Below are 26,641 nucleotides of genomic sequence, written 5' to 3' on the forward strand. Positions count from 1 at the left end.
TATTTTGACTGCATTGTCAACGAAAGTATTATTGTAAACCATTATTTACTGTGATTGTCTATATGTAGAAATCATCAGATGTCGAAAACCTTAGATTTAAATATTCATTTATGGTATACCCTTTTCAAAAGAATGCAATGTTTGTAAAACGTATCATATAGAGGTCAAATACCTCGCAATGAAATAGATGAATGACGTATTCGTCCATATGGATTTGGAGCAATCGTCACAGTTGATATCAGAGCGTTGGTCCTAGCAAACCAGGTCTTGCATGAGTGTGTCTAACTGATAGTTGTTAGGATGCATTAGTAAGTCTGGACTTCGACTGTGTCTGCATGTTAAAAGTTTTGCTTATCATTTCTTGTCGAAAATTACATGCTTATCACTCTTAAGTATAAACTTGTTTTCCTACATTTATTACATAAATAGTGTATAGACAAAAATTCATATCTTAGCGTATCTGTTACTGTAAACTTTTCCTGACATCTTCCGAAAATTTCTCCGTAATTTATGGGATTTTGGTATTATATATACATATGTAAATTATGTATTGAAGAATATCAATCTAAGTTCTATAATCTAATTCATATCAAAAATCAATTCCCTAATTATACAAGATGGATCCCGCATCTAGTTCAAATTCCTTAAACTCCGACAGCTATTCCGATATGGATATTCACCTGAATTCCGAAGACAGTGTAACCGGAATGAATCAACCAATCAGCCATCACCTATTCTGGATGAATTGGGGATGGATTCGTAGCTTACTTAATCATTGGAGACAAGAAGAAGGCGATCCCTTCCATCCACCACATTGCCCTCTTGGCGAAGAACCTGAAGCACTTACCGGCGAACCTGTTCGAGACACCATTTTCTCTCTCATCTCCAGAGTATCTCATCATGATCATATACTCTCTCAAATTATGGAACTTATTCATCCGCTCGTCCAAACCGCCAATCATCCCGGTGTAGTAGAAGAAGTCAACGAGCTTCGCGCTCGGGTAGTGGCTTTGGAGAATATGGTGCAAAGGTTACAAGCACCAGCAGAATCACCGGCATCAATAGTACCACCAACAACAACACCAACAGTGCCATTACCACCACCAACAACATCCGCACGGCAAGCCTCAACATCACAACATGTACCTCGAACATCAATGTCATACGCACCATAGATACCAAGGAGTACCAACAACAATAACCGATGAAGTATTGATTCATAACTTCATTGGAGAAATATTCTGCGGCGATTATGTAATCTCTAAAGTCTTAGAGATAATCTATTCCAGCCGTAACCGTAAATCAGATGAGTGGACCGAAATGATAGAAGGAAGAGTAGAAACCCTGACCGGAATAGTGCACGATTTACAAGCTAGACTTGTTTTACCAGCAACATCAACAGTATCGTCAGTATCACCAACACCGGAAAAACCTGTAGCACTACAAGTTCCGCCAATTTCATAATCACCAACATCCTCACAAATCAACAACGCGTATATTGTATCAACGAGTTATGAAGTATTAACTCATTTTCCCTGAAGAAATTATATGTATATTATATATATATATATATATATATATATATATATATATATATATATATATATATATATATATATATATATATATATATATGAAATTTGAAAACAAAATAAATCTTTTCGTACTAAGCTATTACATGTGAATCATAGCTGGTAGGTACTACTCTGTTAGTTCATGTTACTAATATGCTATACATCCTTCGTTAACTACAATCGCTGTTTCAACTCAATGAATTCCATTTCCTAATAAACCAAGTGTATTATTCAATTACATAATTGATTTTACATTTTCATTTTCGATGTACTCGAAACTTTCCAGAAAACATCATCTGTGCCTTGTAAGGTTCACAAAAATTCCACGAGCATCAACATCCTTCATCGAGGAATATCAATAAGAATAAATAATGAAGTATTGATTTCATTAGTGAAATACTCCGCGAAGATTAGGTAATCTCTAATGTTTTGGAGATTATTCATTTCTAATTCAAGCCAAAAATCAAATGGGCTTAATATGATATTAACTCATTAAATCTGTATTACATCTGAAGAAAATATACATACAGATATTTTCATAAAGACTGTAACGAAAATTCTTTGTACAAAGTATTAATTGTGAATTTTTTTTTAACGGGTAGGTAATACCCGAGAAATATTTAAGTTTGCAATTAATATGTTACACTGTACATTCTTCAACTTTGATTCAAAAATTATTAACAATACTCACAACGATATACAATCATTTTCATACAAATTCAATTACATATTCTGATATTGACGGATCAGAATCTAAGTCATAACTCTGAACCGGTGACATCATTCTTAGATCTCTACATCTTTCAAAGCTATACTTTGACTTCAAAACTGTGCAAGATCCTTTAATGTTGTTAATACCGAAAATAATCTTGCAATTCTTTTCAAGATATCAATTTTCATCACACTTCCAACCAGTCAACTTCGACTTTTCAGATTAACTTTATTGTAACCTTGACATATATGTTCTTGTTACTGGGGAACCTTTCATGTTCCACCACATTAGCAGTAAATTTACCAGCAACTTCATTAATCTGTGACTTAAGTTTCTTCGAAAAGTCACTATAATTATTCATTGAAACCCTTTCATGTACTCATCCACATCTTGTAACAATAGTTGCCGTTCCAACTACCGGGAATTAGCAATCAGTATTTCGAATTTCGCAGCAATTCTACGCCAACAGTTATATATATACATATAATGTCTATCTCCTAGACTTAATTACTTCGAATGTGAAGTTTCTGAAAAACACCTCAAACTGTGAAACTAGTCCTCCGAATTTTGGAAAAATGCTGATGAAGCAGCAAAAACTATAAACGACCTTAACAGTCGAAAGTTGGATGATAAAGAGTAGTGTGTTGGAAAAGCACTGAAAAAGAGAAGGTTTGGAACTGGAAAACGGATTGAGCAAACTATGAAGAAGGCTGTGGACAAATCACAAAGACTAAACGTGCCTTCAAAGAATCCAAATGATTCAGTGTCTGCTGAAGTCATTAACGAATACCTTGCTCCTGACTATATACCTTCACAGACAAATCTTCTTCACAATCCGTTGATATTAGAAATTCTAAGATATTATCATATCTTTCATTATAAATATCTTCGATATTTCTGAAGATATCTTCATAACTATTCTTATATGAAATCATTCATCTTTTCGCGCTATCTGTGTTACATCATAAAAAGAAACTATTTTAGTTTTGAAAATCTAAAAATTCGTAAAAGGGATGTTTGAAGTAATGTTGGGAATTGAAGCATGAGTTAGTATAATATAATGACACTTGATCAACGTGATTATATTACAGTAAGTCATGCTGAGTTTCTAATAGAACGTGATAAAGATTCACAGATCACACCCTCATCATGAACTATGTTACATAACTCTTTTATTCTATTTAACCTCTAAACATATCAATAAAATATTTTTCTTGATGATTCGGTCTTTTTCAGATATTCTGGTAATTTGACAAATCAAGATCGTGCCATTACGATTACCTTCTCAGAACATTAACTATGTTCATCCAAAACTCAATACCTACAAATTCTGGACTATTATTCGCTTGACTTAAGGTCGGGAAGAGAAAACTAAAGCATGAAGCTCCGAAATATAATGGAGAATATAAAGCCCGATAACAACCCCGAAATTACAAACCGTGTATATCAATGCGTATAGCAATATAAAGACACGGGAGAATGAAAAACACTATAACCCCAAGGTAATGGTAGAAGAAAATAACTTCCTCTGGTGGTAGATGAAAAGGAAGAATGACAGATATAAAAGTTAGGAGTATATCAAGAATCAGAACTGAATGAAGCATTTCACAATCTTTTGGAAATATGAAAAAAGGAAGAAGATGTAGGAGTGGTGAAAATAATGAAACGGAAGTGGTTAATTTATAGCGAAATATCAAGCATAGCAATCAAGGCAAATTACGCATTTAATCAAAAGAAATCTTAATTTCCTTAAATTCCGAAGAATCAAATCTTATTTAGATTATGAAGATTTTCTATTCCTTAAATTACGGAAATCAATCGTTAATATGTCAAGAGTTAAGACGAATCTCTATTCTTCATTTCACTCTTTTACGATAACTTCTCTCATACGCTTCGAATAATCGGATTGTTTTATCCATATTATTCAACGGTGATAAAACTCTATTTATCAACACATATACGTCATGAAAACATTTTTATAGTTAGTCATGATGACCTCACTCAAATTTCGGGACGAAATTTCTTTAACGGGTAGGTACTGTGATGACCCAGAAATTTCTGACCAAATTTAAACTTAATCTTTGTATGATTAACATTTCCGACACGATAAGCAAAGTCTGTAAAACTGAATCTCAAAATTTTTGTACTACTTTCATATATTCAAATACCTTTCGGTTGTTCTTGACGATTCGCGAACAATTATATGTATATAGATACATATATATATATATATATATATATATATATATATATATATATATATATATATATATATATATATATATATACTATAACTTGAAAACGTAACAATGTATTAATTGTTTGATACCGTACATTAAACTTATTGGTTTAAATATTTATTTGAATATATATGATAAGTTGGAATATTAATTATATGAATAACTTGCGACGTATATTTAAAACGTGTTTATGAATGTTGAAAATATATATTAACTTGGTTATAAAACGATTTGTTATTATATATATATATTAACAAATAGCGAGACAATGATTTATAGAAGTAAATGACCAAAACACTCGAAAGTTTAAGATACACTTTGAATGATATAGTTTATTGATAATTTAAGACTATATTTTGACAAAGGTACGAGTCACAAAACGTAAATTGCGAGTTTTCTAAGCGTATGAAAATGCGTTCGAGAAACCGGAACCGGGACATAAGTCGAGTGACAACGTACGAGTCATCGGAACGAAAATTACAAGTCAACTATGCACATGAATTTAATATAATATATAATTAATTATTTAAATTATATATATTATATATATTATATAATAATATATCGACAAACAAGAAAACAAAAACATTTTTAGCTGGATCAGACGGCCATGCGATCGCATGGAAAATACACTAAAAACCCATGCGATCGCATGGGCATCAGATTCCAAAAAGTTGCCTATAAAAGGCCAGTTTCTGCTCGAGTTTTTTTACACATATACTACTCCCTATGTAATATTATTATTATTATTTATTATTTATATTAATATTATTAATAATATTATTATTATTATTATTATTATTATTATTATTATTATTATTATTATTATTAAGATTATTATTATTATTATTTATTTTATTATTATTAGTAGTATTATTATTATTACTAATTATATCACTTAAAATACTACGACGAGGTCATGAGCGTGTCATTTTCAAAATGTGTTTTCAAGCGGGATAGAGCTAAGGAAACTATGGGTTATTACTAAAGAGGTTTTGGGTATTGTTCAAGGGTTTTGCTCGTGAGTCAAACTAGTATTTATCATCTCCGTTGCGTCTACGTACTTTCCTACAATATTGAATCACAATATTGATACGTTGAGATCTACGGTTAATTTTGCATTCCGAGTTTCGGTCACTTTTTGGTAAATGACCTTTTGTGCTGCTAAGGTGAGTTTAATTTACTCTCTTTTTAATTGCTTTTGCAATATATATTTTTGGGCTGAGAATACATGCGCTGCTTTTATGTTTGACGAAATAGACATAAGTACTTAAAATATATTCTACGTTGAGTTGTACCACCTTGCATATCTTCCCTAATAGCTTGGTAACTAATATTTACACGTTGGAAGAACATGTAAGCGCGAATCCTATTGATAGATCTATCAGGTTTGACCACCCCAACCGGGCTAGTCGCTCTAGTATCGTAAACGGTTGCATAGTACTTCGTTTTTACTACACTTGGTACAGTGTAGGGAGATTTCATAATAAAGGGAATATGCCACATTAATTGTTAAGTATGGTTAGCAAAGCGCTCAACAACTTATAGAATACTTTTATACACTGCGAGTGTACATATATATAAACTGAAATCTTGTGATCCACCTTTACATACGATTTATGTGCAACATTAAAACTATGAACTCACCAACCTTTGTGTTGACACTTTTAAGCATGTTTATTCTCAGGTTCCTATAAGTCTTCCGCTGTTTGCTTATATGTTAGACAAGCTATGTGCATGGAGTCATACATGGCATATTTTCAAGGAAACGTTGCATTCACAAAATCATCACCATGTATCATATTTTGGCTGCATTGTCAACGAAAGTATTATTGTAAACCATTATTTACTGTGATTGTCTATATGTAGAAATCATCAGATGTCGAAAACCTTGGATTTAAATATTCATTTATGGTATACCCTTTTCAAAAGAATGCAATGTTTGTAAAACGTATCATATAGAGGTCAAATACCTCGCAATAAAATTGATGAATGACGTATTCGTCCATATGGATTTGGAGCGATCGTCACATATGAACAGAAACCCTACAACCCAGCGCGAGCCATCATTAACCGGACAACCCGTTGATGGTGGGTCTATGTTTAACCACCCCTGTTGAGATCATCATCTCGTAAGGGGTTATTCACGGTACTCCGGACCGGAGAGTTAAACCCAATTGACCCTTAAATCCCCCTTCTTTGATGTCAAGCATGGACTGAACCCGACCCGAATATTCTATGCTTGATCATCAACCCTTGTGTGATTACCGATTCACGATCGTTTCTTTTTCCAGAAACCACATCAGAATAAGTATTAGCAAGCGGAGCATAAACGGAATCAGACCTGGCAGTTGTATTTTAGATACCATTAATCATTTATCTAGTTCTAGAATAGAGATTGGCAGCAACTCATTATTGTTGTCACTTCGTCTACATCTTAGAAAACATCAAGACGACAAGACCTCATAAGTCATAACGCATCACTCGTGAAACTGCTGATTAAGCCCAAACACCTCCCGCGTATCCCAAGTGTAAGTAAAATTTCAAATCGAGCTTTTTATTTACTTGCGGTTTTTTCATGGACAAGTCCTTCTACATTAAAGAGGGGGGGGGGGGCAAAATGGGTGGGTCAAAAAATGTACTTCTCTAATACAATGGTCAACCACGATTTCCTACTTAAAAAGAAAAACATAGCTTATTTCGAATCCAAACTAATATATCTAGTCACTAACTAGTTACCTAAATGTGAGATAACAGAATCATTTGTGTTGTTCAAATAGAGATGATGCTACATTTGTGAGAGGTGATCCTCTCATGTTAGCACATACAGGTACGTTGGTTCATGTTATTATCTCATCTTAAAACAAGCATTACTCTTTATCAGCTTCCCAAATTAGATTATATTAGATTAATCCAAACGACAGTATGACAACACAAATTGTTTAAAGAATATCAAACAGAACCATCATATATCTTCACTGTTGTAAACGGCGTCCGTTGCATCCGTTGAGACGCCCGTTACGGCGTTTTGGTGACTAAACCGTTTCGACCCCATCCCGTTTTCTTATAAACCGGTCAACGGTTAAAAGTCAGGTCAAATGCAGGAAAAATTGGGTCAACGCCGGTCAAAAGTCAGAAATTCTGTTAAAATCGGTCATAAGTTGGTCAAATCAATCAAAATTGACTTAGTTTAGTATTTCATTTTGTATTATATTAACTTTAATAGCAATTATAGATACAAACTTGTCAACGAAGGTTTTTTAGCTCTAAAATATGTGTAAATATCTATTTATATATATAAAAGTCAACATTAGTCAACATCCGTTTCGACCCCGTCTCGACCCCGTTTTTTTCGTTGCGACATTTTGAGGTCGCTAACGTTTCAGCCCCGTTTCGCGTCTTTTTTAACCTTGTATATCTTAAACGAGGATTCATAATTCAGTTGCTTATAGATTTACAGCTACTGATTCGAAATCTTCATAGTATAGCTCTAGTAATTGTCTAGGCAACAATAGCAATCAATACATGAGCTATAAACAGAAATACATACATCTCCAAAGCATTATTTATAAATAGGAATTATCTAATGATAAAATATAACTATTGCCTGCTCTGTTTTTCAACAGAACTTAAATCACCATATCTAATGCGAATAAAAAACATCAAATACCAATATAAAATAAATTTCATACAGAAATAAGAAATTATTTCAATTAAACTCTAGAATTACAAATGATCTATTGATCCAAATTCAATCCAACATCAATTTTTACAAACCCTACAAACAAATTTTAAGCGCTTGTAAATTTAGTAACAGCTTTAGTCCCCTCACTAACGGCATGCTTCGCAAGCTCACCAGGTAACACCAATCTGACCGCCGTCTGAATCTCGCGTGACGTAATTGTCGGCTTCTTATTATACCTCGCAAGTCTGGATGATTCCTGTGCGAGTTTCTCAAAGATATCGTTAATAAACGAATTCATAATCCCCATCGCCTTGCTTGAAATTCCGATATCGGGATGCACCTGCTTCAATACTTTGAAGATGTAGATCTTGTACGTCTCAACAGACTTCTTGCTTCTCTTTTTCTTCTTATCAGCAGCGCCAGCGCCGGCTTCTTTTGGTAGCTTCTTTCCGGCCTTGGGTTTCTTCTCCGCCGGAGTTTTTTCCGCTGGTTTCTTCTCTGCGGCGGGCTTCTTTTCTGCTTTTGGCGCCATTAGAGAGTGAAAAGTGTTTCAAATATTGGGGAAAGAGATGAATGGAAGTAGAAAAGTGAGATATTTTTGAAACGGTGGGGTTATGTTTATGTAGGGAGTGGATGGTGTCATGTGATTGGTGGGATAAAAGTGCGGTGGATTGACAATATTGGCCGCTGATTTCGATAGAGGGTGATCTAACGGACTGCTGGGATATTGGTTGATTGACGTGGATCGCGGGAACGGTACTTTTTAACATCACTCGCATCATTTATTTTGACAGAATCGTTAACATAGTCCTTGTTATAATTCAGTAGGCTTATAACTACCTTTAGTGGTTCTTGACTGTAGAAGGTATATAGAGATAGAGATACTGTAAAACGGAGAAAACAAAGGTTGAACAAAAGGTATGAGTAATTGGTTTTTTATTTATAGAAAAATGTACAATGAGAGTTTGGTGGCATTTGGAATCTAGAGAGAGAGAGTGTTTTTGTTAACCAAAAAATACATACAATAAACTCTAACTCAACACACCTATTTATACTCAAAAAATATACTATGCAATATCTATAATAATAATAAAATTATCATCCAATTATTACTTTTATAACACTCCCCCTTGGATGATAATTTTATTAGTGAATAACTAGTACTGCCTCGTTAAAAATCTTGCTAAAGAAAACCCTTTGGGATAAAACTTTAGCTAAGGGAAAAAGAGTGCAGCATAGAGTTGACTCCCCCTCAAGTAGGCAACGCCTGAGTTGTTACATCTTCTGAACATGCCTCATGCCAATATTATGAACGTGTGTTCTGAAAATAGCAGTTGGAAGTGCTTTGGTGAAAAGGTCAGCAGAGTTTTTGCTGGACTGAACATATCTCATTTCAATCTGGTTGTCCTTAATGAGATTTTGAGTGTATGAGAAGAATCTAGGGGGTATGTGTTTTGTTCGGTCACTTTTGATATACCCTTCTTTCATCTGTGTTATGCAAGCTACATTATCTTCATAGATAGTTGTTGAACTTTTATTGCGTTCTAGTCCACAAGAATCAGTAATGAGTTGTGTCATTGATCTCAACCAAAAACATTCCCGACTGGCTTCATGTAATGCAATTACTTCGGCATGATTTGATGATGTTGCAACAAGTGTTTGTTTTTGAGAACGCCATGATATTGCGGTACCTCCATTTAGGAATACATATCCATTTTGAGATTTAGCTTTATGTGGATCAGATAAATAACCTGCATCTGCATAACCAACCAAATCTTGTTTTGATTCGTTAGAATAAAATAATTCTAAATCAGTAGTTCCTCGAAGGTATCGAAATATGTGTTTGATCCCATTCCAGTGTCTTTTGGTAGGAGCTGAGCTGAACCTTGCCAACAAATTAACTGCAAAAGAAATGTCAGGTCTTGTACAATTTGTAAGATACATAAGAGCTCCAATTGCACTAAGATATGGTACTTCTGGTCCCAGGATATCTTCATGATCTTCACAGGGACGAAATGGATCAGTGTCAACATTAAGTGATCTAACAACCATAGGAGTACTTAATGGTTTTGCCTTGTCCATATTAAAACGTTTTAAAATCTTTTCAGTATATGTTGTTTGATGTACAAGTAAACCATTAGGCATATGTTCAATTTGTAAACCAAGGCAATACTTGGTTTTTCCGAGATCTTTCATTTCAAATTCTTTCTTTAAAAGTTGAATGGCTTCATGGATCTCTTTATTTGTACCTATGATATTAAGATCATCAACATAAACAGCTATGATCACATATCCGGATGTTGTTTTCTTAATGAAAACACATGGGCAAATAAGATTATTGGTATACCCTTTGCTTATCAAGTAATCAGTTAATCGTTTATACCACATGCGACCCGATTGTTTCAACCCATATAAAGACCTTTGTAACTTGATTGAGTACATTTCTTTGGGTTTTGCATTGGTTGCTTCTGATACCTTAAATCCTTCAGGTATCTTCATATATATATCACTATCAAGTGATCCATAAAGATAAGCAGTCACAACATCCATGAGATGCATTTCTAAATTTTCAGAAACTGCCAGGCTGATTAAGTATCTAAAAGTAATTGCATCCATAACAGGAGAATAAGTTTCCTCATAATCAATTCCCGGTCTTTGAGAAAAACCTTGAGCTACAAGTCTAGCTTTATACCTTGTAACTTCATTTTTCTCATTTCTTTTTCGCACAAAAACCCATCTATATCCCACAGGTTTCACATCTTTAGGTGTGAGAATGATAGATCCGAAAACTTTTCTTTTATTGAGTGATTCAAATTCAGCTCGTATTGCTCCTTTCCAATGATCCCAATCATGTCTATTTTGACATTTCATGACAGATTTTGGTTCTGGATCATCATCATCATTCATGATGTCATATGCAACATTATATGAAAATATCTCATCAAGATTTTTCATTTCATTTCGGTTCCATAATATTTTTGAATGTGCGTAATTGATTGAAAATTCCGTATTGACATCATCAATCTCCTCTGCAGAAGGAGTATTGATTTGTAGTTCTTCTTGAACACTTTCTTTTACCTCATTATCAGCTGATTTTCTTTTCCGAAGATTTTTATCTTTGGAACCAATTGGTCTCCCACGTTTCTGGCGTGGCAAAGACTCAAGAATAACATTATTGCCAGTTTTTGGAATTTCAATTCGAGCTGGAGCATTTGCTGCTGGTATATATGATTTAGTCACTCTTTTTGTATCTGTAAATGCATCAGGCAATTTATTTGCAAGTTCTTGCATATGCATTATTTTTTGAACTTCGATCTCGCATTCTTTTGTGCGAGGATCAAGATACATTAATTGAGGTTCACACCATGAAACATCATTTTCTTTATTTTTTATTTCTCCCCTAATCTAGGGAATAATGTTTCATTAAAGTGACAATCAGCAAAACGTGCTGTAAAAACATCACCCGTCATGGGTTCAATATATCTTATTATTGAAGATGTTTCATATCCAACATATATTTCCATCCTTCTTTGAGGACCCATTTTAGTGCGTTGTGGTGGTGCGATAGGGACATAAACCGCACAATTAAATGTTCTAGGGTGGGAAATATTTGGCTGATGACTAAAAGCAAGTTGCAAAGGAGAATATGTATGACTTGCGCTTGGTCTAATGCGAATCAATGATGCAGCATGCAAAATTGCATGGCCCCATACAGATACTGGGAGTTTTGTTCGCATTATCAATGGTCTAGCTATTAGCTGCAATCGTTTAATTAATGATTCAGCTAAACCATTTTGTGTATGCACATGGGCAACGGGATGTTCAACAATAATCCCAATAGACATGCAAAAGTTATTAAATGCTTGAGACGTAAACTCACCGGCATTATCTAGTCTCACCCTTTTAATAGTATAATCAGGGAAATGTGCTCTCAATTTAATAATTTGAGCAAGAAATTTTGCAAATGCCATATTTCGACTTGATAATAGACAAACATGAGACCATCTACTAGATGCGTCTATTAGAACCATAAAATATCTAAATGGTCCACATGGTGGATGAATTGGTCCACATATATCACCTTGAATTCTTTCAAGAAACATTGGTGATTCTTTTTCAACCTTAAGAGGTGATGGTCTTATTATCAACTTTCCAAGTGAGCATGATGTACATGGGATAAGTGCATCATGAGAGATCCTTTGATCCGCCAATGGATGTCCATGTGTATTTTGTATTATTCTTTTCATCATTGTTGATCCTGGGTGACCTAATCTCTCATGCCACAAACTAATCATTACAGGATCACATAATTTTTCTTTAACTACCACATTTACTTCAGGTACATTTATATGTGTATAATGTAAACCAGAATGAAGTCTTGGTAGTTTTTCAATTACACGATTCTTATCAGTGATACTTAAATATTTTTTATTTTCTGTTGTCACTGACTGATAATCATATCCATTTTGGTATATGTCAGAGAAACTTAACAAATTTCTCTTTGACATGGGAGAAAATAAGGCATTATTTATCAGAAAATTCGTACCATTTGGTAACATGAATTTTGCCTTTCCCATTCCTTTTATTAAGTCCACAGGACCTGATATAGTATGTATAGTTCCTTCCGTTGCTTTCAAGTCTGTGAAATATTTTTTAGATTTGAGTATGGTGTGAGTGGCACCACTGTCTGCAATACAAATATCTCCACCATTTGACTGATTTTTTACTCCAGCAGTATACATCATGAACTTCAAAAAAAAAATATGAGAAACAAATAATGAGTATATAATTCATCAATATATTACATTCAAAACATGTTGCAAACGATAGCACATAATAAGGAAATATGTAGTAAACTAGATATGGTGTAGATTGAAAATCTACAACCATTTATTTAACGAGAACATATAATAGGATATCTATATATATATATATAGATATTAGAAATTTATTCATTAAAGTAGTCACAAGTTGGCTCAGTAATTTTTGTATCAAGGTCATCCACAAGATTTGCTTCTTTTTCTTTTCCCTTTAGGGATTCTTGATACCGATTAACAGAATGCTGATTTGTTCGGCAGTTTTTAGACCAGTGGCCAATTTTACCACATCGGTAACAAGAATCTTCAACATTCTTTGAAGAGCCTTCTTCAACATTGTGATTTGTGGGATTGTATGGTGTTTGGATTTTATAATTTTGTGGATTATTATTTCTTTGTCCACGACCACGACCACCACGACCACGACCACCACCACGACCATTACCATAAGGGTGATTTCGAACATAGTTATGATTTTTATTATTGTTATGGTAATTTCCATGATGATGGTTTTGGCCAACATGGCTATGACCTCTTCCACGCCCTCGTCCATGTGCATTTCTTCTTTTATTATTATTATTATTATTGTTAATAGCATTAGCTTCAGGAAATGCTAGCGCACCGGTAGGACGAGATTCTTGATTTTTCATCAGTAATTCTTTATTAACTTCTGCAACTAAGAGATAAGTTTGAAGTTTGGAAAAAGTTTTATAATTCTGCAATCTTAAATTTTCTTGCACAGTTATATTTGCAGAATGCATTGTGGAGAAAGTTTTCTCCATCATATCAGCATCACTTATTTCTTGACCACAGAATTGAAGCTTTGAACGGATCTTGAACATGGCCGAGCTGTATTCACTTACCTTTTTGAAATCTTGGAACCTTAGATTTCTCCATTCTTCCCTCGCAGCTGGAAGTAATATTTCCTTTTATTTATCGAATCTACTCTTGATACTTTCCCATAAAACATGTGGATCTTTGATAGTGAGAAACATATGTTTTAAGGTGGTATCAATATGTTTGCGAATAAAAGCAATTGATTTTAATTTATCTTGATCGGAACAAGTATTATTTTCTTTTAAAGTTTCTAGAATACCCAATGATCCAAGATTTATTTCTACGTCCATAACCCATGATGTGTAGTTTGTTCCCGATACGTCTAAGGCATCAAACTCAAGCTTTGATAAGTTTGACATTTTCTATTTTCAGAAAGATGAACAACATAAATCATAATCATAATCATAATCATAATATTTTTTTTCTCGTAGATAAATAACAACATGCAATTAGAATTAGTTTAGATTCATAAGTAGTAAACAAAGGAATAATGGTATGATTACAAATAATAAAATCATAAGGGAATATAGGTTCATATTATATTATATTATTAATGATATTATTATAATATATATTAAGTTATAATATATATTATTATAATATATTTTTCTTATTTTAACCTTTAAGATTTACTTTTAATAAAAATACAAACTACTTTTCTTATTTTAACTTTTAAGATTTACTTTTAATAAAAATACAAACTACTTTTTTTATTTTAACTTTTAAGATTATAAATTTAAGAATAAACATTAGTATGCATGAAATAAATAATGATTAATTGCATAAGTAATCATAAATGTTAGATAATATATAAAGACCCCATCGTATTCGTATTGATCGGAATTAATCTCGACCCATGGTACCGTGTTGTCAAATGACGTGTTGCGTACATAAAGTACCGTGTTGTCAAATGACGTGTTGCGTACAATCATGAGGTCTTATTAACATAAATATAAATGTTAGTGAAGTTAATAAGAGTTAGATTACAGAAAATATAATTCAGGTGGTATAACCGACCATATATAACTTAAATAACATAAATATAAATGTTAGTGAAGTTAATAAGAGTTAGATTACAGAAAATATAATTTAGGTGGTATAACCGACCATATATAACTTAAATAACATAAATATAAATGTTAGTGAAGTTAATAAGAGTTAGATTACAGAAAATATAATTCAGGTGGTATAACCGACCATATATAACTTAAATAACATAAATATAAATGTTAGTGAACATAACTGTAAATGTTAGTATACATAAATAAATGTTAGATAACATAAATGTAAATTAGGCGACAGTGTCGACCATATATCATTTAGGTGGTATAACCGACCATATATTAGTTAGGTGGCAGAGCCAACCATATTTAGTATAAATGTTGAGATAATCGTGCTGATAACGTGTTATAATTCAGTAGGCTTATAACTACCTTTAGTGGTTCTTGACTGTAGAAGGTATATAGAGATAGAGATACTGTAAAACGGAGAAAACAAAGGTTGAACAAAAGGTATGAGTAATTGGTTTTTTATTTATAGAAAAATGTACAATGAGAGTTTGGTGGCATTTGGAATCTAGAGAGAGAGTGTTTTTGTTAACCAAAAAATACATACAATAAACTCTAACTCAACACACCTATTTATACTCAAAAAATATACTATGCAATATCTATAATAATAATAAAATTATCATCCAATTATTACTTTTATAACAGTCCTTATATTTTTAAATTTTTATTTAAATAGTCACCATTAATTATAACTTAGATTAGTCGCTAAATTTATATTTTTATCTCAAATACATCCGTTTATTTAACGACAACTAACATCCCGTTAAGTTCTAAGCATATGACTATCACATGATTAACTTACACACTATATAACCAGTTTTTATTTCCAATAAAAACTGATGCATAACTTCCTTTACAATTGAAACTGATTTTACTTCTCGTTGCTCTGACTACATACATCATGAGTATATAGAGTTTAACTTACTATAAAACGATATTATTGTTTTAAGTTCACATCTCAATTTCAAATCAACGTATCACCAAAACACCATTAGATCTCAAAACAACATCACAAAATTCTTCGTCATTTAAGCTAATGGATCCTCGTAAGAAGTTGTCGAACACCTAGAATACTTATAGTGATTCCTTTAAATCTAACACTCAATATCAAACCAAATGATTAAAATAAACATCTATCTAATATAGTAAAGAAGATACATAACAACAAATAAAATCATTTTGGGACAACAAAATCACGACACATACAATGTAACTAATATTATCGATAAGGAATCATATATTACACGCTGCAATTTCCAGCAAACTCCAATAATCACATTAATAAACAAAGTCAGAAATAATAGAAGGTAGAATTATACATTTTTAATATGGAATTCCCGACGAAAAATTCCCAAAAACCTAATAATTCGACAGCTATATGTACGTGTAAACATATATACTTGCATCAATAGAACATGTCTCTTCGTCTTTAACCAGAGAGCATATAATACAAATAGCTTAAAGTACAAGACACCGATGGGAGTGCACGACAAACAATCTGAGTTTGATCTTTTTTTTTATTAAGAAGGTAAAGATTCTGCACTACTCTGATAAATTTCATCTACGTGAGATGCAGGCACGTATACTGCATGTTGCAGCGAGCTATGGTTTCGACCATAGATTATATATACAAATACTCCTATCAGCAGCCATACTGATACTCTCATCCAAGTATCCGCTCTATAGTTGTAATTAAAAAAAAAAAAAAGAATCATAGAAGTATTCGACTTTTTAAAAGTCAAATGTTGAAACATGTTTGACATTGTAAGATACGAAGTACTAGGAAAAAATACTCACCCAAGATTTAGCAGCAAATAGGTATTGATGAGAACTGAAAGGATTGGAAGGAGAGGAACCCATGGGCATATGAAACCTGAACAAATCAGATTGTTTGTCTTAAAATATCTTCTTAATGTTTGACTTATATGAAAAGTCAACTTTAACTTTTTTAGAAAATAAAAAACCAGAATTAAGAGATGCAGAAATAGAAGATATATTACCGCCAGAGTGGCCAAAGTTGTGTCTGGCATCATCCTGTTCTATAATGGTAAGAACAACTAGACCAAACAATAGCAGCAAACCGCCAATTCCACATAATGTCACTCGGATATAACTGTTCATAGAAACAACAAATAAATATAAAATCAATAAACCTCACAAATCATAGGCTGAATACCAACTAAACACAACCTTAACTTTTGTCCAATTTAGGTTGTTAACATAAGAAAACAAACCAACCTATAAATACCAAGATTTGAGGCTGAATATGTAAGAACCAATGCTCCAACACACGTAAGCATTATAGACCACCCTGCAATAACTCTTCTCTTTTTTTCATTAAATATGGCTGCAAATTCAACAAAACTCCATTGAACTTCCAATTTTTTAGTACAATTTAACGTCATACGAATGCTATCAAATTGTAATTACAAACCTTGAGCTGCCACCTTGGCAATTAAAGGATATTCAGCAGATATATCTACTTTTCTACCCGAACCACCAGTTTGATCATTAGTACTAATCTCAACATCAGTTTCTTCACTACTAACAATATTACTATAACGCAACGAAACCGAATCTATTGCCGCCTGAAGTGAAGATGGAAGTGGGACCTCATCTGGTGGGACATATCTTAGTATCAACACCGATATTGCCACCATTGTGAATGCAAGAAGCGTACCTACACTAACCTGCAATACAAATAACTTACCTTTTTAGCTAATATTCTTCATTTGACCTTTGAAATTTCTTGTAAAAACTTAATTTTCAAGAAAAACATGTCACATACCATCCCTGCCAACTGTTCAACATCCATGGCAAACGCCAAAGTTGCAGCTATCACACCAGTTAGAATTGTGCTCTTGACGGGAACTTGTGTGCGTGAATTTACTTCTGAAAAAAATCCCGGGAGCAAACCGTCCCTAGCCATTGCCATCAATATTCGGGGCTTCAACATTAACAAAAAAAATTCATCAAGTACGAAGACCAAAATGATATAACTGTGTTTATATGGTTAAGTTGTATACTTGTTTTTCATACGCAAGAAAATGTGGTTACCTGAGGCAAAAGTGAACCCATCAACGTCGAGCAAAGAGCAGTTACAGCTCCAATAGTTATGATAGTCCTGTGAAGTAATAAAAGAACATTGGTCCACAAAACTATATAAATAACACGAGAAAAAATAAACAAATAAGTCAAAGTTACTTACGCGGCCCATTGAATACCATGGCTCGCAAACGCAGAAGAAATCGGAGTGTCGGGATCCATCGCATAATAAGGTACTAGACCAACGATGACCGCAGAGACCAACATATATAACATGCAGCAAATAGATAATGCAGCCCCTATGCCCAAAGGCAAATCTCTTTGCGGATTCTTCACCTGTATAAATCGTTACTTTTTCAATGTACAAAACTTATATAAAAAGGGATGTCATGTAGAAACAAAAAGTTTACTAATTTATAAAAAAGTACAAATTTTGATCTGTCTTTACTTAAAAAGATTAAAAAAAGAAGTGTTTTTGGATATTTGATAATATTCAAACGCTTAGTTAAGAAATGTACCTCTTCGGCTGTACTGGCAACGGAATCAAATCCTATGTATGAAAAAAAGACTGTAGAAGCTCCTGCAAGCATACCGTCTACTCCAAACGGGAAGTATCTATCACGCGAAAAAATTTAAATAAGAAAACTGATGTCGATAATGAACACACAAGGTGATAAGGGTACAAATGTAATTCTAATTACCCCTCGGAAAGTTTATAGCCAGTCCATCCGCTCTTGAACCCAAGATAACCACCCGCTATAATCACAAAAATCATAGCACATATGTTTGCAATTGTGACAACCGATTGCACGAAAGTACTCTGCATACATAACAAACAAGTTTAAGGATAACTCCCAGCACAACATAGGTATTATAGATTCTTTTAAAGTAATAATAATTTAAAATGGCTACCTCCTTAATTCCGACACATAATAGCCCGGTAACAACAAACACCAAAAGCGCTGCACACGGGTCAACCACAATACCAAGTGCAGGAACAGAATGCCGGGCCAGAAACGCTGGAAGACTATCTGGGCCTCCAAAAAGCAATGCCTGAATATAGCAAGGGAAGTTAACATATTAGCATCCTAAAATCATAAATCTATCACATAATCGATAAAGATAAGGAGCTAACTATAAGTATATGATGTAAAACTCAAGCACCAGATTAGGAGAAATGCCGCGAGCAACTGCAGAGCCTCCAATTGTATATTCTAAGATCAAAGCCCATCCGATTATCCAAGCAAGACTGAAATATTACAATTACAAATCGTATTTAATTTATTAGTATCCAACTGTTTAATATAAATCACTAATGTATTAAGAACTATGGCAGTGATTAATCTACCCTTCTCCAACACAAATGTAAGAATAATGATAGGCACTTCCAGCCGAAGGGCAGCGACTTGCCAGCTCAGCATAACAAAATGCTGACAGAGCAGCTGCAATTCCAGCTATTAAAAAAGAAAAGGCTAATGCAGGACCAGAATGCTCTCTAGCTACTGTACCCACAAGAATGTAAACACCAGCTCCAATAGTTGAACCAACACCTGGTGGTATTCATAACCCAAAATCACAAAACTTTTATTTTTAGTTAACAATTAAAAAACACATTAGTTATGGTATCTAAAATTGGGAAAGTTATCAACTTTATACTATTAATATATTGAAAAAGAAAGAATCCTCTGTTTGGTTTTGGTTTTTACCTATGGCAATTAAATGAAGGATTGATAATTCTTTGGCCAATTGATGATGTCCTGAACCTGATGACTTTGAATGAACAGAATCAACTCTTTTTCTTCTCACCAAACTTTGAAACCCTGATTTTGCAATACCACCACCACCAATACCCCCTTGATTTGACTCCAGAACATAACCCATCAAATTAACAACCCAATTTCAAAATCCAACAATTGGGTTTTCAAAATCAACCCTCGATTATCAATAAAGTCTTTGCTTTTTTAGATTTTGCGTAAGGAATCTTGAAATCCTGCCAGCATACAAAAGAAAACAAATATGTGCGTATATATTTATTTTTTAGATTCGAGATAGATTCCTAAAGATTCAATCCTTCCCTGTATAAGGGATGGATTGGATGCTGGCAGATTCGAAGATCCCAATACGTAATTTATTTCGATTCTTGCGTTGCGTAATTGATGAAATTGTTATGTGTGTTTGTGTTTGTGTCAAGATGGTTTTGTCTGTTTTTATTGCTCTGTTTTCAAAGTCCCGTTCTTATTGGATGATCCGGGCCCATTCCGGGCGGTCCGGAATTTTCTAATGCTTTTATCTGTATCTACAGTATTTATATACGAGTAATTTATTATTTAAACATTTAACATGGATATTTGAATATTTGATGTTCACGATCAAACACATTCTTTTTTCTTTTTTTTTCAGAAAGAAATTTTATTCGGTAAATATATTATTTATAAAAAAATAACAAATATACAAAGAAAAAAACAACGTCTATAAACATGTTTTGCGACCTCACAAACCTCAACACACCAAGTTAGAAGGATAATTGCACCCACATGGTGCTGATATATCACATTTATTTCAAGATTTAGAAGCCACAAATTTTTTTTTTTTTTTTTTTTTTTTTTTTTTTTTTTTGAAAGGCAATGTTAGTGGTTAGCTCACGAAGTTAATTCACGAAAATCCCCCCCCCCCCGAGACTCGAACCCTGGTCTCCTCGAACACCATGTTAACATGGTGACCAATGAGGCAAAGCCCCATTGGCTTTAGAAGCCACAAATTACATGTGCATTTTGAAAAGTGATACGCTGAAATTAAACATACATATATTCATCATAATCTTCGTTAACTTCTTTTAATTACTGTATTTGGGTGTTTTTTTAACAAGTAATGGTACGTGTATGTGTCCAATACAAATGATTCGTAACCACATGTTTTTTACTAATATTTTACCAATTATTTAAAAATTATTAAAAACATGATTTACTGTTATAAAATCCTTCTACATACAGACAAGTACATAGTAACATAGGTTAGGTATCTCTCACGCTCAATCATTCTTAATCTTTGCTTATCAATTTTTTTTATTAATTGCCGTGAGAATATAGAACAAGTGAAAGCATGTTCATTGTTCGTTTCACACTACATTCATTTTGGCTTTAGGAATCTGTTATATTCAGTACCCACAGTTTTGAAAAATTACAAATAACTTGTGTATTCTCAAAAGTTAGTCATATGTAGATAGAAATAGTTCAATTTTTGTTTTGCTTTGTATATAAACTAGTCCGGATCCGGCCCGCGCGATGCGGCGGGGGCTTTCGGCCTGTGTATTCATATTTAACGTAGCGTTGTGTATTTACAGAGGGGAAAACGGCTCATGCCTTATGCGCCGTTTTAGATGTCGTTGTCTTAAGCGTTTTTTAAAAAGTGTTCGTTTCGATCGTAGTTTGTTTTGTTTTGTTCATAAAAAATTTTCGAGTGTAACGGTGCTGTCGGAAAAATTTAACTTGCGGCGAACAGAAAGATACGGGTTGTCGTTGTGTTAAGCATTTTTTAAAAAGTGTCTGTTTCGCGTATAGTTAGTCCCGTTGGGTTCGTGAGAGTTTTTCGAGTTGGACGGTGGTCTCGAAAAAATTTAACTCGCACCGAGCAAGAAGATAGGGCCCGTTATAAATTCGGGGGAATTAGTTTCTTTTATTTTAATATTACACTTTCTACCCCTGAGAAAGTGTAAAGTTGAGGGGCTGTTGTGTAAATTCAGCTAAATTTGAGGGACCGATTGTAGTGTGAAAACGAACTCAAAACTACAATCCAAATTAACTAAAACTACACCATTAGGCATGAGTTTTAGTATGTAAGGATTAATTGTTGTGTGATAATCACAAGATGGTCTAGTACTTCGCATCTTGATATCTTCACAATCATGTTACTCTGACCTATTGTTTTCTTTTGGACATTAAGGTGTAAGACCCGAGTATTTCCTTGTTCATATGTGTAATTAGGTTGAATGAATTGTGGGGTTTCTTTGTATATTTTAAAAAGAGAAAAGAATTCTGCCCAGGCTATCTGCGCGCCGCACAGAATTATGGCGCGCCACGCCATTACGGGCTGACAGCCCATCTCTTGCTTTTAAATTAGATATTTTAAGGGCTTTTTGGTAAATTCACATGAGACCCGACTTTAAGGCTTGGGATCAGTTGTTGGAGTCTCATTAACTCCATTTCCATCTACTTCAACCTCATCCATTCAATTCTAGAGAGAGAGTAAGATCCTAGTATGAGAAAACTCATTTTGGAGAAGAAGAAGAAGAAGAAGGAATCTTGCTTAAGCTCAAGTTATAAAGTTGTTCATCTACTTCCTAGCTACATTTTGAGTGTATTGGTATGCTTTAATCTTAATTTCCTTGTTTAATTTGATTAAGGGTTAGGGTTTGGGGTAGATGATGAACTTAAAACCCATTTGTGGGTGAATTGGGTGTTTTGGGTGAAATTGGGTCATGTAGACTCAAAGATGACTAACTAGGGTTTTCAAAGTGTTAGATTGATGTTTATGAACTTAAATTAGTTAGTAAATTGCTAGCACACCTATATTTATTGTGACGATCGCTCCAAATCCATATGGACGAACACGTCATTCATCGATTTCATTGCGAGGTATGTAGTGACCCGAACTTTTCCATGTTTATATATATATTAAATGAAATTGTTATTTACATGATTAAGTGTTTCCAACATGTTAAGCAATCAAACTTGTTAAGACTTGATTAAATGAAATAGGTTTCATATAGACAATTGACCACCCAAGTTGACCGGTGATTCACGAACGTTAAAACTTGTAAAAACTATACGATGACATATATATGGTTATATATATAGTTAACATGATTTTATTATAATCATGTATCTCATTAGGTATTTTAACAATGAGTTATATACATAGAAATGAGACTATTAATTTAAGAAACTCGAAAACGATATATATAACGATTATCGTTATAACAAATTCTTATTAGGTACATATGAATCATATTAAGATATTGATACACTTGGTTAATTATGTTAAATGATAAGTAAATATATTATTAAGTGTATTAACAATGAAATACATATGTAAAAATAAGACTACTAACTTAATGATTTCGAAACGAGACATATATGTAACGATTATCGTTGTAACGACATTTAACTGTATATATATCATACTAAGATATATTATATATCATAATATCATGATAATATAACAATTTAACATCTCATTTGTTATAATAAACAATGGGTTAACAACATTCAACAAGATCGTTAACCTAAAGGTTTCAAAACAACGTTTACATGTAACGACTAACGATGACTTAACGACTCAGTTAAAATGTATATACATGTAGTGTTTTAATATGTATTCATATACTTTTGAAAGACTTCAAGACACTTATCAAAATACTTCTACTTAACAAAAATGCTTACAATTACATCCTCGTTCAGTTTCATCAACAATTCTACTCGTATGCACTCGTATTCGTACTCGTACAATACACAGCTTTTAGATATATGTACTATTGGTATATACACTCCAATGATCAGCTCTTAGCAACCCATGTGAGTCACCTAACACATGTGGGAACCATCATTTGGCAACTAGCATGAAATATCTCATAAAATTACAAAAATATGAGTAATCATTCATAACTTATTTACATGAAAACAAAATTACATATCCTTTATATCTAATCCATACACCAACGACCAAAAACACCTACAAACACTTTCATTCTTCAATTTTCTTCATCTAATTGATCTCTCTCAAGTTCTATCTTCAAGTTCTAAGTATTCTTCATAAATTCCAAAAGTTCTAGTTTCATAAAATCAAGAATACTTCCAAGATTGCAAGTTTACTTCCAAGTTTTCTAAATCCATTCCAAGTAATCATCCAAGATCAAGAAACCTTTGTTACTTACAGTAGGTTATCTTTATAATACAAGGTAATAATCATATTCAAACTTTAATTCAATTTCTATAACTATAACAATCTTATTTCGAGTGGAAATCTTACTTGAAATTGTTTTCGTGTCATGATTCTGCTTCAAGAACTTTCAAGCCATCCAAGGATCCTTTGAAGCTAGATCTATTTTTCTCATTTCCAGTAGGTTTATCCAAGGAACTTGAGGTAGTAATGATGTTCATAACATCATTCGATTCATACATATAAAGCTATCTTATTCGAAGGTTTAAACTTGTAATCACTAGAACATAGTTTAGTTAATTCTAAACTTGTTCGCAAATAAAAGTTAATCCTTCTAAATTGACTTTTAAAATCAACTAAACACATGTTCTATATCTATATGATATGCTAACTTAATGATTTAAAACCTGGAAACACGAAAAACACCGTAAAACCGGATTTACGCCGTCGTAGTAACACCGCGGGCTGTTTTGGGTTAGTTAATTAAAAACTATGATAAACTTTAATTTAAAAGTTGTTATTCTGTGAAAATGATTTTTATTATGAACATGAAACTATATCCAAAAATTATGGTTAAACTCAAAGTGGAAGTATGTTTTCTAAAATGGTCATCTAGACGTCGTTCTTTCGACTGAAATGACTACCTTTACAAAAACGACTTGTAACTTATTTTTCTGACTATAAACCTATAATTTTTATGTTTAGATTCATAAAATATAGTTCAATATGAAACCATAGCAATTTGATTCACTCAAAATGGATTTAAAATGAAGAAGTTATGGGTAAAACAAGATTGGATAATTTTTCTCATTTTAGCTACGTGAAAATTGGTAACAAATCTATTCCAACCATAACTTAATCAACTTGTATTGTATATTATGTAATCTTGAGATACCATAGACACGTATACAATGTTTCGACCTATCATGTCGACACATCTATATATATTTCGGAACAACCATAGACACTCTATATGTGAATGTTGGAGTTAGCTATACAGGGTTGAGGTTGATTCCAAAATATATATAGTTTGAGTTGTGATCAATACTGAGATACGTATACACTGGGTCGTGGATTGATTCAAGATAATATTTATCGATTTATTTCTGTACATCTAACTGTGGACAACTAGTTGTAGGTTACTAACGAGGACAGCTGACTTAATAAACTTAAAACATCAAAATATATTAAAAGTGTTGTAAATATATTTTGAACATACTTTGATATATATGTATATATTATTATAGGTTCGTGAATCAACCAGTGGCCAAGTCTTACTTCTCGACGAAGTAAAAATCTGTGAAAGTGAGTTATAGTCCCACTTTTAAAATCTAATATTTTTGGGATGAGAATACATGCAGGTTTTATAAATGATTTACAAAATAGACACAAGTACGTGAAACTACATTCTATGGTTGAATTATCGAAATCGAATATGCCCCTTTTTATTAAGTCTGGTAATCTAAGAATTAGGGAACAGACACCCTAATTGACGCGAATCCTAAAGATAGATCTATTGGGCCTAACAAACCCCATCCAAAGTACCGGATGCATTAGTACTTCGAAATTTATATCATATCCGAAGGGTGTCCCGGAATGATGGGGATATTCTTATATATGCATCTTGTTAATGTCGGTTACCAGGTGTTCACCATATGAATGACTTTTATCTCTATGTATGGGATGTGTATTGAAATATGAAATCTTGTGGTCTATTATTATGATTTGATATATAGGTTAAACCTATAACTCACCAACATTTTTGTTGACGTTTTAAGCATGTTTATTCTCAGGTGATTATTAAGAGCTTCCGCTGTTGCATACTAAAATAAGGACAAGATTTGGAGTCCATGTTTGTATGATATTTTGTAAAAACTGCATTCAAGAAACTGATTTCGATGTAACATATTTGTATTGTAAACCATTATGTAATGGTCGTGTGTAAACAGGATATTTTAGATTATCATTATTTGATAATCTACGTAAAGCTTTTTAAACCTTTATTTATGAAATAAAGGTTATGGTTTGTTTTAAAAATGAATGCAGTCTTTGAAAAATGTCTCATATAGAGGTCAAAACCTCGCAACGAAATCAATTAATATGGAACGTTTTTAATCAATAAGAACGGGACATTTCAAGGTATTTGACCTCTATATGATACTTTTTGTAAACATTGCATTCTTTTGAAAAGGCACATCATAAATGAATATTTAAATCAAAGGTTTTCGACATATGATGATTTCTACATATAGACAATCACCGTAAATAATAGTTTACAATAGTACTTCCGTTGACAATGAAGTCAAAATAAGATAGATGGTGATGATCTGTGAATGCAACGTTTTCTCGAATAAAGCATGTATGACTCCATGCACATATCTTGTATAACATATAAGCAAATAGCGGAAGACTTCTAGGGAACCTGAGAATAAACATGCTAACAAGTGTCAACACAAAGGTTGGTGAGTTCATAGTTTTAATGTTGCGCATAATCTGTATATAAAGGTGGATCACACGATTTCAGTTGTTTCATCCAGAAACGTTTATCAAAATATTCTACAAAATTGAGCACCCTGGTAACTAAACTTAACGTATATATATTTTATACCTTTTGTATAATCATCTTAATAATACACGCAAACCAACATGTACGCTTCTCAAATAGCATACGTCCGTTAAAAGGCTAGCGCTCTAACTCGGACGGGGATATCAAGCCCTATGGATCCA

The 26,641-nt window shown here is 33.0% G+C and overlaps 2 protein-coding genes across 2 annotated transcripts; both read right to left on the reverse strand.

Annotated features, from left to right (window-relative positions):
• Positions 1-8,201: 8,201 nt before the first annotated feature.
• LOC139896115 (histone H2B.3-like) lies at positions 8,202-8,806 on the reverse strand. The gene has a single exon (XM_071878699.1). It carries the CDS (start codon positions 8,741-8,743, stop codon positions 8,318-8,320), a length of 426 nt encoding a protein of 141 aa, XP_071734800.1. The 5' UTR covers positions 8,744-8,806; the 3' UTR covers positions 8,202-8,317.
• A 7,367-nt stretch (positions 8,807-16,173) lies between these two features.
• Positions 16,174-20,181, reverse strand: LOC139896116 (cationic amino acid transporter 2, vacuolar). Its single transcript, XM_071878700.1, has 14 exons — positions 19,687-20,181; positions 19,329-19,530; positions 19,145-19,229; positions 18,893-19,033; positions 18,682-18,800; positions 18,499-18,595; positions 18,144-18,316; positions 17,993-18,059; positions 17,724-17,882; positions 17,370-17,625; positions 17,174-17,282; positions 16,936-17,048; positions 16,733-16,808; positions 16,174-16,615 (listed from the first exon to the last, which is right to left on the reverse strand). The coding sequence occupies exons 1-14, from the start codon at positions 19,859-19,861 to the stop codon at positions 16,456-16,458; spliced, it is 1,932 nt and encodes a 643-aa protein (XP_071734801.1). The 5' UTR covers positions 19,862-20,181; the 3' UTR covers positions 16,174-16,455.
• Positions 20,182-26,641: the final 6,460 nt, after the last annotated feature.

Source organism: Rutidosis leptorrhynchoides, chromosome 3 (genome assembly GCF_046630445.1).
Source record: "Rutidosis leptorrhynchoides isolate AG116_Rl617_1_P2 chromosome 3, CSIRO_AGI_Rlap_v1, whole genome shotgun sequence".
In the NCBI taxonomy this organism is placed as follows: Eukaryota; Viridiplantae; Streptophyta; class Magnoliopsida; order Asterales; family Asteraceae; genus Rutidosis; species Rutidosis leptorrhynchoides.

Bases quoted from the DNA above. Each gene is read 5' to 3' on its own strand.
- LOC139896115 (XM_071878699.1), bottom strand. From the start codon at position 8,743: ATGGCGCCAAAAGCAGAAAAGAAGCCCGCCGCAGAGAAGAAACCAGCG.
- LOC139896116 (XM_071878700.1), bottom strand. From the start codon at position 19,861: ATGGGTTATGTTCTGGAGTCAAATCAAGGGGGTATTGGTGGTGGTGGT. The intron at 19,531-19,686 runs GTAAAAACCAAA...GAATACCACCAG, and splicing joins CCTTCATTTAATTGCCATAG to GTGTTGGTTCAACTATTGGA. The intron at 18,060-18,143 runs GTAAGTAACTTT...ATTACTTCACAG, and splicing joins CATGGTATTCAATGGGCCGC to GACTATCATAACTATTGGAG.